Source organism: Bombyx mori, chromosome 5, assembly GCF_030269925.1.
Source record: "Bombyx mori chromosome 5, ASM3026992v2".
Lineage (NCBI taxonomy): Eukaryota > Metazoa > Arthropoda > Insecta > Lepidoptera > Bombycidae > Bombyx > Bombyx mori.
Window position 1 is genome coordinate 18,783,059 of NC_085111.1, and position 15,785 is coordinate 18,798,843.

The 15,785-nt window shown below is 41.4% G+C and overlaps 1 protein-coding gene and 1 long non-coding RNA gene across 2 annotated transcripts in view; one reads left to right on the forward strand and one right to left on the reverse strand.

The window, feature by feature from the left end:
• Nucleotides 1-2,737: 2,737 nt before the first annotated feature.
• The window catches only part of LOC134198971 (uncharacterized), a 31,149-nt gene continuing 18,101 nt past the window's right edge, over nucleotides 2,738-15,785 (reverse strand). The window contains exon 2 of the long non-coding RNA XR_009973278.1: nucleotides 2,738-3,659. This is a non-coding gene — a long non-coding RNA (uncharacterized LOC134198971). The remainder of the gene's footprint in view (nucleotides 3,660-15,785) is intronic.
• On the forward strand, nucleotides 13,536-15,774 carry LOC101737288 (uncharacterized). The gene has a single exon (XM_004923810.4). The coding sequence runs from the start codon at nucleotides 13,640-13,642 to the stop codon at nucleotides 15,272-15,274; it is 1,635 nt and encodes a 544-aa protein (XP_004923867.1). The 5' UTR covers nucleotides 13,536-13,639; the 3' UTR covers nucleotides 15,275-15,774.

The following is a 15,785-nucleotide window of genomic DNA, read 5'->3' on the forward strand; positions in this document are numbered from 1 at the left end:
GCCGTTGCTCGTCAACTTACATAGAGAGACAGACACAATGGGCTGTGGCGTATACGACAGTTTACTGTCGATTCATAATGCTTAATGTGGTATTTTTGTAATCCGATGTGGGTAATAAGCTGACGAGAGCCGTGCAGGCCTTGGGTTCAGTTAGAAACAGTATAATGATGTTGCGAATCAAGCCCGCGCCGCTTCGAATGGGAACGCGATCGTTTCGCTAACCGTTCGACACTAGACACCGGCTCCACTGTACTCACGACACGACATTTATTTTACTTTATTCGTTGCTCAGTTTGTGTTTGGTTGTTATTCAGAAAGTACGGCTATGCACACTCACTTTACTATTGCTACAGGCGGGCAGTAAGCCACAGATTGATGCCACTAACTTAGATGCGTTCTAGTTTGAGGAGGAGGACAGTCGTGTCATTGTTACCATTGGGTTTTATTTTATTTTATTTTTATTGATTAGATGGGTGGACGAGCTCACAGCCCACCTAGTGTTAAGTGGTAATTGGAGACAATAGACATCTACGACGTAAACGCGCCACCCATCAAAGTCTCAAGTATAGTTACAACGGCTGCCCCACCCTTCAAACTGAAACGCGTTACTGCCTTACGGCAGAAACAGGTAGGGTGGTGGTACCTACCCGCGCGAACTCACAAGAGGTCCTACCACCAGTAATTACGCAAATTATAATTTTGTGGGTTCGATTTTTATTACAGATGTTAATCCTTCACCGTGGAAGTCAATCGTCAAACATTTATTCAGTACGCAATTCTTTACAAAAATTTGTACCCGCCTAGGATTGGAACACCAGTGCATCGCTTAGCACGAATGCACTGGACGTCTTATCTTTTAGGCCACGACGACTTCATACGATTACGAGCTCGTTACTAAAGATTGTGTCTCTGAGATCTGGTGACATCTGTGTACCAACTGGTCCGAGTTCGTTTGTCTCACTACAGTGATAAAAAAGTTGTCGAAGTGCTAAGGTGATCTATCAGCTCACCTGTCAGCGTGTGAGCCCCGTGTACAACAAAGATCATCACACGTTCGAAGGAAGGCACGTTGCATCGCCACATCTCGCTGAAAAACGACGATGACGTAAGGCCGAGACTTGTATCTCAGGAAACAAAGGATTCGCTTGGAAAACATATTATTGTAGATAACTGTAACAGTAGGTATGTGCCTTGAGATAACTTTTAGTTCCGTAATGAGTACGTTATCGCTTATCACAAGGTTGAACTAGAAAATATTTAACTGTTAATACGTGTGGCTATTGTGCCTTTAACAGATTTTAAAACGATGTTGTCGTTCAAGAAAACTACTGCAATACTAGGAATTCCAAAGTTATTTACTGGTGGTAGGACCTCTTGAGAGACCGCGCGGGTAGGTACCACCACCCTGCTTATTTCTGCCGTGAAGCAGTAATGCGTTTCGGTTTGAAGGGTGGGGAAGCCGTTGTAACTATACTTGAGACCTTAGAGCTTATATCTCAAGGTGGGTGGCGCCTTTACGTTGTAAATATCTATGGGCTCCAGTAACCACTTAATATCAGGTGGGCTGTGAGCTCGTCCACCCATCTAAGCAATAAAAAAAAGCTTTACAATAGGCTGAGTATTTTGAGTCTACAAGAGTGGGTACCACCTACCTATTTCTGCCGTGAATACAGAAGAGACATGCGTTCATTCCAGAAGAGCTGCCAGTTTTATTTTTCTTCCTACCTAAGCTCCGTAGCCTTAGAGGCAATGCCAGCGTAACATAACGTGTAGGTGTACTCCCGGGGCTTAACCTGGGGGCGTTGCTAACATTAGCCCTAGCAAGAGCAGTGCTTCGCAGAATCTACCACTGGAACGGAAGCGTGACCCACTGAGAAGATTCGGCGAGAAACTCAGTGGGCTGTATCTGTGGGTTAATTTGGTCGCCGAGTTTTTGTCTTTGTTTGCAAGCGACGGGTTTGAAGAGACTGCTGCTAGAAAACATAACTGCGGCTTCGATATGTCTCCAGGTGAGTTACGGCATTCACGTTCTCAGGTTCTTGACCACTGGCGACTAGGCGGCCGGGGAGACCGTAACTATACATGAGACCTTAGAACTTATATCTCAAGGTGGGTGGCGCATTTACGTCGTAGATGTCTATGGGCTCCAGTAACCATTTAACACCAGGTGGGCTGTGAGCTCGTCCACCCATCTAAGCAATTTTTTTAAATCATATTTCAGTTTTAAATGAAACATAAAAAATGTCCTCTTTGACAAGACCGGTACATAGAGACTTATCTAATATCAGTTCATTTAAATCTGCAAGCTTTATTCTCTTTTGATTCTTAAACTTGAATGTTATGTTTCAGTAAAAGTTCTAGAGTAGGTATATCTCACCAGTACAGCCATAGATCTATGTACTTATCACATATCATCAGATAACTTCATTATCAATATGACGTCTTCGCTATCGTCGTATCTGTAATGTGTATGATGCATGGTCATTTATAAATTCTACATCATTCTAATTCATATTTACTGTAAGTACGCATTTACAGTTGGAAATAAACATCGTTGGGTATATCCCAAGCACTACGACTTCAAACCACGTCCAATAAGAGTCCTGAATGCTTGACCGAGATCCTCGCGTTTCACCTAAAGCTCCAAACTGGCAGATTACTGTATTTTCTACTAAGCATCGGAATACATAAAAAGAATCAAAAAGTGTGTTATGAGTAGAGGCTGCGAAATTATTAGACTATTTGGAATTACATATTTCATTTATTTTTTCAACAATCCGGAAACAATTAAGAAACATTAGTAAAGCCAAATATAAATAAATTCGTAAGATAGTGTTTAAATTATTGTCAGTCAAAGACCAGAAGTCAACCACCTTGAGCCGGGTCAAAGTCTCCATTGCTTGATAAACAGATATCCGAGAGTATAATATAATATGCATATGTCGACACAAGTCACGCTCATAGCAACGCGGTACCGTGCATGCCCTTTCAGGGTTTGTACCGGTTTGTGCCGTAAATTTCGTGGTACCTCACCACGTGACTCTGAGGACGAGGAGGGAGAGCATTCCATTATTATTTTCTTATTAATGGGTGTTTCCCAGGCGCTATAGAAATATCGTCTTCAATACAGGTTTTACTTCAGGTTTTACTTTTACTACAGTTGCTTACTTCCGTCCTTGGACATTATTTATGCTGCAGTTTCGATTTAATACTTAACAGAAAAACACAGTTTAGAAATAGCTTATTGTAATCTATAATGGATGCTGTGGGTCATTTTGGCTTTTGGGACCGAAGCAATTACAGCAATATCTTGAAACTGAATCATTGCTTTTCGACAGAATCAGACATTTTTTGCTCACCGGTATTCTTCCTGAAATTCTCGTCGATGTAACTCGTTGTATTATGGAGACGCGCTCCGCAAGTGGCGTACGTGCTTCGACGCACGGAGCGTTGTCTCTACTCCGACCGGGACTCAGAGGCGCCATTACTTCATTACTAAACTCTAATTTATACGACGTCCAGGGTAGATGGGGCTTATATACAACCATATTTCATTTCTCTCTTATTCATATGACTTGGCACACCAAATTACCGATTGCAAAAATATTGTGTATACAGTAGGTACAAAGAACAGTACCTACATCTCTCCTACAAAATTTCTGAAAAAATAAAAATGCGGTAGCCGTTTACTTGCCTGGGCTCGAACCTCTGACCTTTTGAACACGCCTGATGCGGCACTGCACAGATTGTCAACTACATATATATATTTACATAAATTATTCCGATCAGCTACAACGAAGTATAGTATTGATGTATTGATGGATCGAGTACTTGATATGATTAAGTTATCAAAACTGTTATATAAACGAGTTCTGTGGACCCAGTTTCAGAGAAAATACGTTATCGAAAATAGACTTAAAACTATTCATGAGATATTTTTTCGAAAATGTGAAAGAGAATAACGTCTTAACTATATCGAAGAGCCCGTTCAAATAAGATTGTCTCAAAAACCGTTCTCAATATATATTTTATAATTAAACAGTAGAATCCGGTGTATACGCATTGGTGAGAAGTTAATATAAAAATAGTTTGCCTTACTAGTTCTCTTCAAGAAATACTAAAGTAAAAGCCAGCGGCTATTTTGAATAATTTTGTGTCCAACTTTGTTTCTGTTTCATATCTGTAGGGTCTAGTTGTATATTATTTTATCCCCTAGATAATTCGCTGGTACCCTAAGGGTTTATTCTAGGTACGCCCGGACCACTTGGTGAGCTCACAGGCTCAGCCTCAGAGAACTTGCTAACATCAGCCCTAGCGAGAGCAGTGCTTCGCAGAATCTACCACGGGATCGGAACTACGAACCACTGAGAAGCTCGGTGGGGATGTCTATAGAAATAGCTGTTGTCTAGTATACGGCTACCTACTCTGTCTCCTTTCTGACCTATTGGAAATATATACTTTTTCCCTTTGTCGTATTACTCTTGTCAGAGCAGTCGTGGTCATCATTCAGCATTCATCATTGCTGTGGGCAGATGTTATGCGCCTCACGAGCAATCGACACTCCTCGCGGCTTGTGACGAGCCTGGTACACTCAAAATATGTAGATAATTTTAATTGTAAAATCTTTATTAGCATTTTATTTATATCATCAGTATTCATACATTTATATCACATGCTTCATATGTAAAATATTATTTTACTTTTTGGGCCTATCGGTCAACTATGACGTACGTAAGCGTGTGTGTGCCTGTGTGTGCGTGTGTGTACAGTGCCCTGTGCCCTTCATGCGCATCAGAAGCTTGTCGGAGGGAGTATTGAGTAGAATACCATCAGTCCTATCGCTAGACGTGATCTCTTTCAAGGAGCCCTTATCCGTATTTTGTGGTGTTCTATGATTAATACGTTCTGTTAGTGCAACACGATTTCAGTACACAATCAGTGACAGGTAACTTCACTGTATCAGTTTAAAAGTCACCGGTTTAGCGACACACAATTTTATAATAAATTATTAAAATAACTTATCAGAATGTTTATAACTGAATTGCCAATAATATTACAGATAAAAGCAATTTCTGGGATTTCATTTTATGATTGTCTATCTGACATGATTCAGTGTATGTATGCATTTTCCATGATTGGTTTCGATAAAAAGACACACCCACTTGTAATGAGTCATAGGATTCATTTAAAAACAATACTACTATTTATACTCGAATCACTTAAGACAGTGCATTTAATATTCTAACAATTGTATAACAGTATCCCGAAATATCATAATAACCAGATTCAATTACAAAAGCCGATTCTTTTTCTTTCTTTTTCACCACCTTATCCCACTAGGTGGGGTCGGCACAGCAAATTTTTCTCTTCCATTCTCTTCTATCAGCCGTCATCTCAACACTTGCTCCTCTCTCTCTCTCATATCGTCATTCACATACTCCATCCATGTCTTCTTTGGTCGACCTCTTCCCCCTCTAAAATTGCACTACCATTTTCATACATCTCCTAATCACATGCATCTTCTCTCTACGCATCACATGTACATACCACGCTATCCGTCCGCTCTTTAATTTGTTGACTACCGGGGCTACTTTCACACTTCCTCTGATATACTCATTCTTAATCTTGTCCCTTCTTGTCACTGCATACATCCATCTCAACATTCGCATCTCTGCCGCATGCACTCCTCTTTCATGCTTTACTTTCGTCGCCCAACATTCAGAGATCCATACAGCACGACAGGTCTAATGATCGTTTTGTAAATTCTTTCCTTGATCTGAAGAGGCATTCTACGATCGCATGCTGTTGCAGAGACCTGTCGCCATTTCAGCCGATTCTTATTCTATTTATCAATTCTATAACTGACGTTACTGAGTCCCCTTGCTAGTCCACTGAGTATCTCGCTGTTTCTTCTCAGTAGGTCACTATTCTGATTGAGTGGTGGATTCAGTGACACACTGCTCTTGCTGGGGCTGATCTCAGTACTCAGTGTGAACTCTCTCAAGCTGAGCCGTGGCTCGCCTACCCGTCCGGTGAAGCCGGAATGATCACCGAGTCTACCGGCTATTAGAAAAAACAAAAAGAAACACTAACTTACGACCGTAAATAACAAAACAAGAGTACTATTAGCTGGAATAGCCCCTTAGGCTACCAGCGTATAGGTAAAAAAAGATTACTAATAATAATTTCATTGAATTCCGTAATCATTTTCCTTAAATATTTGTTGACTTGCTGTTGTAACTTGAAAAACAACTGAATCTCTGAAACAAATACACAGAGGCACTAACGATTCATCAAAATATTAATAGACGAGCAGTTGGGGTTCGGCGCCAAATACTCGTGCATACAACAAGTGCACCACCTTACGAAGCACATCTTAATAGGGCTAAATAGGCGTAAACAAAGTCTGGCCGAACGGTTTGATTTACAAACTGTACAACATGGGAGTGCCAGACAGACTCGTGCTCATCATACGAGACTTCTTGCCGAGCCGTTCGTTTCGTTGTCGAGTAGAGGGAACTCGCTCTCGCCCCCGTCATCTGACGGCCGGAGTCCCGCGAGGCTTAGCGCTCTCCCCGTTGTTATTAAGTTTGTATATCAATCTAGTGCTCTTCGCCGATGACACGGCTATCTACTACTCGTGTAGGAAGAAGTCGCTATTGCATCGGCGACTCCAGATCGCAGTAACCACCATGGGACAATTGTTCCGGAAGTGGCGCAACGACATCAACCCCACGAAAAGCACAGCGGTGCTCTTCAAAAGGGTTGCCCTCCAAATACCAATTTGAGCATCCCACTTCCTAATAGGCGCGTTAACATCTCTGCCGTTAGCCCCATCACTCTCTTTGGTCAGCCTATACCGTGGGCCTCGAAGGTCAAATATCTAGGCGTTACCCTCTACAGGGGAATGACATTGCGTCCCCATATCAAAACGGTACGCGAACTTCCGCCTTTATATTAGGACGTCTCTACCCTATGCTTTGTATGCTTTTTTTTGTCATATTAGGCGAATCCCTCTAAATCAGATTATGAGACAGCACGTCTAGGACATAAAGATGAGCCATATATATCTTAATCTGACGCGCTTGAGTATTACAAAATGGGTTTTTTTTTCTTCATATTATAATAATGGCCACGAGTTTGCGTCACATCGAAATCGTCAGATTATTGTATGAGAGCTTTATTTAAGGTTCAGTTAAGACTCCCTAAGAAAATCTGACGCGCTCCATTAATTTTCTTTTTTCATTTTCAACCCTTACCTACGACCCATCATGCAAGCGATCAGATTAACATACTCTCTCTCTCTCTCTTCCCAGCTATTTATCCCACATGGTGGTGGGGTCAGCTTTCCTGACTTTACTCCTCCACTTCGCTCTGTCTTCGACATCCTCGTCAGCAACATTGCATTCTCTCTTGTCCTTCAGCACTACGTCCCTCCACCTTGTCTTGGGTCTGCCTCTAGGTCTCCGACCGGGGAGGTCGAGCAGTAGCGCCAAATTTCCGACGTAGTCAGGTGGCTTCCTTTTCACGTGACCATACCATCTCAGCCTACTCTCCTGCATCTTGTCGGCGATGTCCCGTACACCTAGACTTCCACGCACGTACTCGTTGCGGATTTTATCGAGCCTAGTCACGCCGCACATCCACCTCAGCATTTTCATTTCAGCAACTTGAATGGTATGTACGTTCCTTTTGGTTGCCGCCCATGTTTCGCTGCCATACATAAGAACAGGCCTTATGTATAGTATTATAGATCATACCCTTGAGCTTAACGGGCATCCTCCTATCGCAGGTGACACCACTTACTTCTCGCCATTTTAGCCACGCTGCGGCTTTCAGTGTTGAATGTTGCATTTTAAATTTCCAGATCTGTGCATCATAGTACCCAGATACTTGTATTGATCGCACATGTTTACAAGTTGACCGTCAATGGAAATCGGACTGTTGTCACCTGGATCTGGGTCATTAAAAGACATGTAATGTGTCTTCGCAACACTCAATATTAGGCCACCGGCTTGTAACTGCTGTTTCCACAACAGGAGTGCCTCTCGTAGTTCTGTGCGGCTCTCGGTGCAGATAGCAACGTCGTCTGCATAGATGAAAGTCCACGAGGCTGAGGACTGCGCCACCTCAGTGAGTGAGTCTATAACCATGCCGAACAGAAAGGGACTCAGTACTGAACCTTGGTGCAGACCTTCTTCAACTGCTATTGGTTTTGTCTGACCCACTACTGTCCGTACCATCGACCTCGCATCCCTGTACATGTCAATTATGACGTTAACATAATGTTCGGGTACATTCTTCTTGCGAAGGCTCCACCAGATCGTATCTCTTGGCACACGGTCAAATGCCTTTTCCATGTCTAGGAATGCGACATACAATGGCCGAAATTTCTCACGATATTCCTCAGCGATCGTATTTAGAGCAAACATAGGGTCGGTGGTAGATAAGCCCTGTACAAAACCATAGTGATTTTTGGATAGTGAACACTCTGATCTTAGGCGGCTGTCAATCACTCCTTCATACAGTTTCATAGTATGGCTTAACAGCTTGATCCCGCGATAGTTGTTACATTCGTACTTACTGCCCTTCCCCTTATAAATAGGAACTATGGTGCTCAATCTCCACGCCGCTGGCATTTTGGAAGAGCGCAACACACAGTTGAAAAGTTTGGTGAGCGTTTCGATTCCGTGCTCACGAAGGCACTTCCAAGCTTCCACTGGAATACCGTCCGGTCCCGTGGCTTTCTTGTTGGCCATCTTTTCTAACGCCATTTTGACCTCATTTGGACGTATTGGAGGTATAAGTCCAATGTTCCTGCCCACTTTTGTTAACTGTATAGCAGCTTGAGTAGGGTTCAGTAGCTGTTCATAATATTGATGCCAAGCTGATAGTACATCACTATCCCTATACAGAAGCTCACCATTTGGATCTTTAACAGCCCGACATCTAGTGGGATCCCTCGTGCTCCAACAACGCTGTTTAGCGAGCTTAAATATACATTTTTGACCTTCTTTTGTTTCCAGTTGCTCGTACATGGTCTTTAGGGCAACTGCGCGCTCCACTGCCACTATTTTCTTAGTCTCCTTCTTTATTCTTTTATATCTTTCTTGGTGTTCAGAAGTTTGGGTGGACTGCCAGGTCTTAAAGGCATCTTTTTTCCTTTGAATGGCATTTTGTACTGCTTCTGTCCACCACCAAGTCTCTTTATTGTTTATTCTACCACCTTTTGTACGACCAAGAGTAATATTACCAGCTTTTACAATGGATTTGCTAAGGTGATCCCATATATTGTCAATATCCAACTCAGTATCAACTTTCAAGTTGCTTAGATGGTTACAGAATTCGGGGATCTTATCTCCTTTTAAGTTCCACCATTTGGTTATTTCCGGAGTGTGAGATGTTTTAGTTTTAGATGTTTTCTTAAAAAGCATATCCATTACAACGATACGATGTTAAGTAACGGCGCATTCTCCCGGGATGACCTTGCAATTTGTTACCCGGCCTATGTAAGCTCGATTTACTAATATATAGTCTATCTGCGATGTTGTTTGTCCACTTTTGTATGTAATTGTATGTTCTGGCTTTTTAGCAAAGAAAGTATTTGTTATAGCAAGATCAAATGCAGCAGCTGTTGAAATAATAACTTCCCCCTCCTCGTTTATAGTGCCAAATCCATGACCTCCGTGCACTCTTTTAAAGACCTTATTTTCTGTCCCTATGTGACCGTTTAAGTCCCCACCCAACAGCATTGTCTCCTTCGAAGGTATTTGGCGTAGATGATCTTCCAAAGTTGTCCAAAAACTATCTTTTTCAGCCCTGCTACAACCCGCCTGGGGAGCATAAGCTGATATCACATTTATGACTTCCCCTTCAACAATTACTTTTAGAGACATCAGCCTGTCGTTAATTCGATAATTCGATTTACTTCTAAGATGTTTTCGAGGTGTTCGGCTTTGACAGCGATTGCTACACCATTTCTTCCACGCCTAGCGCCTACATACATGAGTTTGTAGCATTCTCCGATGTTACGGGCTTTTGCACCAGTCCATCTGGTTTCTTGAAGGCAAGCGAAATCTACCTTTCTACGCTTGAAGAGTGAAGCAAGTTCCTTTGTCTTTCCCGTTAGTGTTCCAACATTCAATGTAGCGAAGCGGAATTTCAGGCTACAATTTGGGACTAACTTCATTAGCCGAGCCCGTCCATGACTCGGTAGCCCTAGTATATTGTTCGCAGATGTAGGGCGATATTTCTGCGCGTCGTTTCGCGGCGACGCCCTATCCGTTATCCCAAACGTATTATGTAACCTGTCCATTTGCTTACTAAAATTTGGCGAGTTTTTTGGGTTTATTAAAAGGTAACGATTGCCATCTGACATACCAAAACCTACCCCGCTTGAAGTAGGGAAAACCCCCAGATAGGTGATGTGTCCGGGTACAGTTATTTCCTCCTGTACATAGTGGTTGTCTGGTTATCCCGCCAGAGTTTCGGTCGCCAGAGCCTCGTCCGTTGGTCAGCAGGGTGTACCACGAGCAGGTGAGGTTGACATTTGAGATGGTAAAGATCTTAGTTCCATGCCCCTTACAACCCCTTACAACCATTAACATACATCATACATTATTAAAAATACGTAGGACATTTATGCTATCAATAACGCGCTCGAGTATGTTGACATTTTTTTCTTATTAATTATTTGCAATCCAATAGGTCTCTATGACGCTCGAGTAAATCCCCATTTATAATCGTGGGCTCCCCTACTATCAGATCTGAATCATGTTTCCAAAGAATTTAGATTCTATGTTCTGATTGTTTGGTTCTGTATCCACAACGTGTATTTTTACTGTGCGAATTTTATCCCGAAATACGTCTATAATGACGACAATGGAGAGAGGGTATTACTCCACAGCTCCAACCCAGATTTTGATCTGTGAACGTGAAAAACATTCAAATTTCGAAGAAAAGCCGCTATGTCGAAACAATTGAAAAGATAATCTATGATGTTTTCATATATAATACAATTATCTTTATATAATTATAATTATCTTTAATGACAATTTAATAATATTATTATCTATAGGTTCGAAATTAGCTTTATTGTGGAGATTAAAGTCCGTCAAAACAACAAATCTATTTGAGCGCCTTAATTTTTTCACTTAGCAAACTGTTGTATTTGCGTGAATATACACTATTTAAAAAAAATCTGTGATGAAATGCCACCTAAAGTAAAACATACGCTAAATTGTAATAATAAAATAAGGTTCAGAGAAAATACTTTTCCTATATTTGAAAAATTTGTACTTGTACAAAAAGCGACCTGCACGACGATGATTGTCGCACGAACAAGAAAGTTGTCGTTGAGAAGCATCCAGCAGTGAATTTGGAGTTGACGGTGAAAAACCAACGGTTAACTACCGATAACGGAGGGACTGACAGAAGAATAGTAAGCAAAAAATCATTTTGAAATAAATAAATCATCATCATCATCAACAGCCCACAGTTAATGTTAAGTCGTCGTGGCCTAAAGGATAAGACTTCCGGTGCACTCGTATCGAGCGATGCACTGGTGTTCGAATCCCGCAGGCGGGTACCAATTTTTCTAATGAAATACGTACTCAACAAATGTTCACGATTGACTTCCACGGTGAAGGAATAACATCGTGCAATAAAAATCAAACCCGCAAAATTATAATTTGCGTAATTACTGGTGGTAGGACCTCTTGTGAGTCCGCACGGGTAGGTACCACTGCCCCGCCTATTTCTGCCGTGAAGCAGTAATGCGTTTTGGTTTGAAGGGTGGGGCAGCCGTTGTGACTATACTGAGACCTTAGAACTATATCTCAAGGTGTGTGGCGCATTTACGTTATAGATGTCTATGGGCTCCAGTAACCACTTAACACCAAGTGGGCTGTGAGCTCGTCCACACATCTCACCAATAAAAAATAATAAAAAAAAGTCGCCCACTGCTGGACATAGGCCTCTCAAACCAGACGATTTGTGATGACTCGTGAGAACAACTTATACTTAGTCTGGCCATAAATACTGTTACAATTAAAAATAAACAAAATATTACATTTGAATTTGGAATCTGTCATTTTTATATGATTGCTCATTGAGTTTTCTCATTTTGGCGCTAATACACAAAGTAGGTATGGAGCCAAATGCAATTTTTAAAACTCTCCATACGCTTGGTATTAGTAAAATGTTTGTGTACCGGGCTATTACTAGGTGCAATGAGACCTCCTCTGCTTGTAACAGAAAAAGATCTGGCCGTCCCCGTAGTGTTCGTACCAAAAATGTAGTCAAAGCAATAAGGGAAAGAATTCGAAGAAATCCTGTCCGAAAGCAAAAGGTTTTATCTCGGGAGATGAAGATAGCACCTAGAACCATGTCGCGTATTTTAAAAGATGACTTAGGACTTGCAGCCTATAAGAGACGTACTGGTCATTTCTTAACTGATAATTTAAAAGAGAATAGGGTGGTAAAATCGAAACAACTACTGAAGCGGTACGCTAAGGGAGGTCATAGAAATTTTTTGTTTACGGATGAGAATTTTTTTACAATTGAGCAACCTTTTAATAAACAAAATGACCGTATTTATGCTCAAAGCTCTAAGGAAGCTTCCCAATTAGTCGACAGAGTGCAACGTGGGCACTATCCGACTTCAGTGATGGTTTGGTGGGGTATTAGCTATGAAGGAGTGACTGAGCCATACTTTTGTGATAAAGGTATCATAACATCGGCACAAGTGTATCAAGATACCATTCTTGAGAAGGTAGTGAAGCCCCTTAACAACACCATGTTCAATAATCAAGAATGGTCCTTCCAGCAAGACTTGGGGCCAGGTCATAAAGCTCGGTCTACGCAGTCTTGGTTGGAAACGAACGTTTCGGACTTCATCAGAGCTGAAGACTGGCCGTCGTCTAGTCCCGATCTTAATCCGCTGGATTATGATTTATGGTCAGTTTTAGAGAGTACGGCTTGCTCTAAACGCCATGATAATTTGGAGTCCCTAAAACAATCCGTACGATTGCCAGTGAACATTTTTCAACAATGGCCTCAACGTTTAAAGGACTGTATTACAGTCAATGGAGACCACTTCGAATAAGCTTTTTATACTTTAAATTGTTTTATATTTATGTATTAAACTAACACACTGTAAAAGTAATAAATGTTATTTGCAATAGACATTTTTTTTTCCTTTGTCTCAGTATTTATGGCAAGACTAGGTATATGCGGTTCAGGAGAGAGATTTGTCTGTAGTTCTTTAAATTGTCTCCTTTTTTGAAAAAGAGGCCCACAATACTGTTGTTCCACGCCTTCGGAGTTCTTCCGCGGTGAATGACGTGACTGAAGAGCTTCTGTAGCTCTACTAAGAGAGGTGTTCCTCCTGCCTTCAATAGCTCAGTTGTTATACCATCATCTCCAGCGTTTTTCCATTCTTGAGTTGTCTCAGAAATAAAATAAAATAAAATGTTAAGTAAAAATCTGCTCAGTGAAACAAAACCTTTTTAGTAAACATTGACTTGTGAATGTGACAACTAGCCGCCATTTTTGAGCCGATCATGGAACTAAATATTGTTTACATAATAACATTTTAGAAATATTTTATTCATACTTTATTTTAATTCTAAATACACAAATGGTACAGAAACTCGATGAAACTCATAAGAAGAGTGTTAAAGCTGACGTAATTATTTTAGGATGCAGTTTATCAGGGATCGTGGCCGCTCACAAGCTAAAGAGGAGGTTCGGAGATTCTATGGATATTGTCGTGTTAGACCTGGCGGGACAGACACAAAGCTATTCCAAGTATAATGTTGTCTTCGAAGATGTAGAAAAGGACAGCCAGGATATCATAACCGAGCCGGATTTTCAAGGAACCGCTAAGCAAATGATTGAGAATGTTGCGCGGTTTTATCTAGCTAAATATGCCAAAGAATTCCACGTGCCCCTTCCAGACGTCATAATAGCCCCGGAAAGAGTCAGGACTAGGTTGACCAAGCTGTTCCAGCACCAAAACGGTAACACTGTAGAATGTACCAATGACTTCCACGAGTTCGACTATCTCAGCGTGATGGAGAGGTTCGAGATTAACCAATACCAGAACATGTTAGATCAGAGCATGAAGGACTTATTTCAGAGACACAAAGTAGATTTGCAAGCAGAAAGAAATAGGTTAAGATACTACGATCAGACGTGTATGGAAAGTCATATACGGGGGGCATTGTTGTTTCCAACTTCTAAAGAAATAATGAGATCTACCGTTAAGCTGGTCTGTGGCGCACCGGCTAATTCTGTGTCTGTGTTATTCTATCTTCATCAATGTTACAGGACCGGCAGTACTAAAAACCATTTAGATGGAAATAATACAAAGTTTAGGGAGAAGACTTTGGGTCACTGTCGGAAACGTCTCCAGAAAAAACTGCAGCAGAGCATCGCTGACATAACTCTGTCCGCTAAATCTATTAAGGAAATAAGGACATACTCTGATGAACAAGTTATTCTGGAAACAATAAAAGGCGAAACAGATTATGTGTGTAATTTGTTGGCGATGGCATTAAAACCTGACCAGCTCGACAGCATTCGAGTTGAGGATGAGCTGCTGGCGGTAAATTTGGCTAATAAGATTCGCGCCATGATTCCGGGTCGTGCCAGGAGGTTTGTTATACAATATGAAGATAACTTTTGGACGAAATTGGGCTACAGCGGTGACATTCTCAGCATACGTGGTCCAATCATCTGGGCAATGGAGAAACCAGAAATGTCTACGACTGGTAGCTTAGAGAAATATCCCTCACTGATCGGGTATTTGATGGTCCGTGATGAGAGTGACGGGGACAGTAAAGAAGCCGTCATAGAACAACTTATAAAACTATTCGGAAATAACGCAAGTTCCCCAGTGAACTACAAAGAGACAAACATAGCGGATTTGTTCATACCTAGGTGTGGAGATTATGTAGCACTTAAAGAGCTAACAGGCGAAGGGAGTCCGAAACACTTAGAGTGGGGGACGTTGGACATATTCGCCGATGGAGACGTTGCTGCTGCTCTGGAAGCTGGGCACACTGCCTACCTTAATCTGCTGACCAGCCTCCGTCCGCAAGCTCAGACATACGAGGATCGGAGTACGGCAGATTGGCCACGGTTTCTGGAAGATAGCCCTGTTCAAAGGTGGTATTCCCACGTAAATTTTGCTAATGGTATACATTTACTGGTGTACTCTGCTGCTGCGTATTACGGCTTACGTGTTGTGAGGTCTTATTTCCGGAAATAAGCTGAGTCTTGTGTTTTTTAAGTAGCCTTTAAAGTTTTTACGATTCCAATTATTTGTAATAGATTAAATCGGCCTTCATGATACCAAACATTTTGTTAAAATCTTTACAATACTTTATTGACGACCGTTTAGCTCTAATCGCAACAATATTTGTAAAATAGCATACGGTACAATAAAGTTCTAGCTCTGGCTATTTTGACACCGCCAATGTAAGTCGATATCGATTAACTATGAATCTTATCCGTATACCTTGAACAGGCGATGCTATTTAGATTACATTCTGGTCACATCCAATATCGAATGGTATGCCCTAATTTAGGGTCTCCGTATGCCACGAACGAATTGACCTTAAGTTGATAATCGTTCAACACTCACGGTCGCTCAAATAGGTCAAGTGTATTTTTCTATGAAAAACGCATCTGTAAAAAGTTATTGGAGAAGTTCTCGCTATCGAAGCAAGTTATGAAGGTTAAATCAATTATACACAAAACGCCCGCTGATCCTTTTGCTT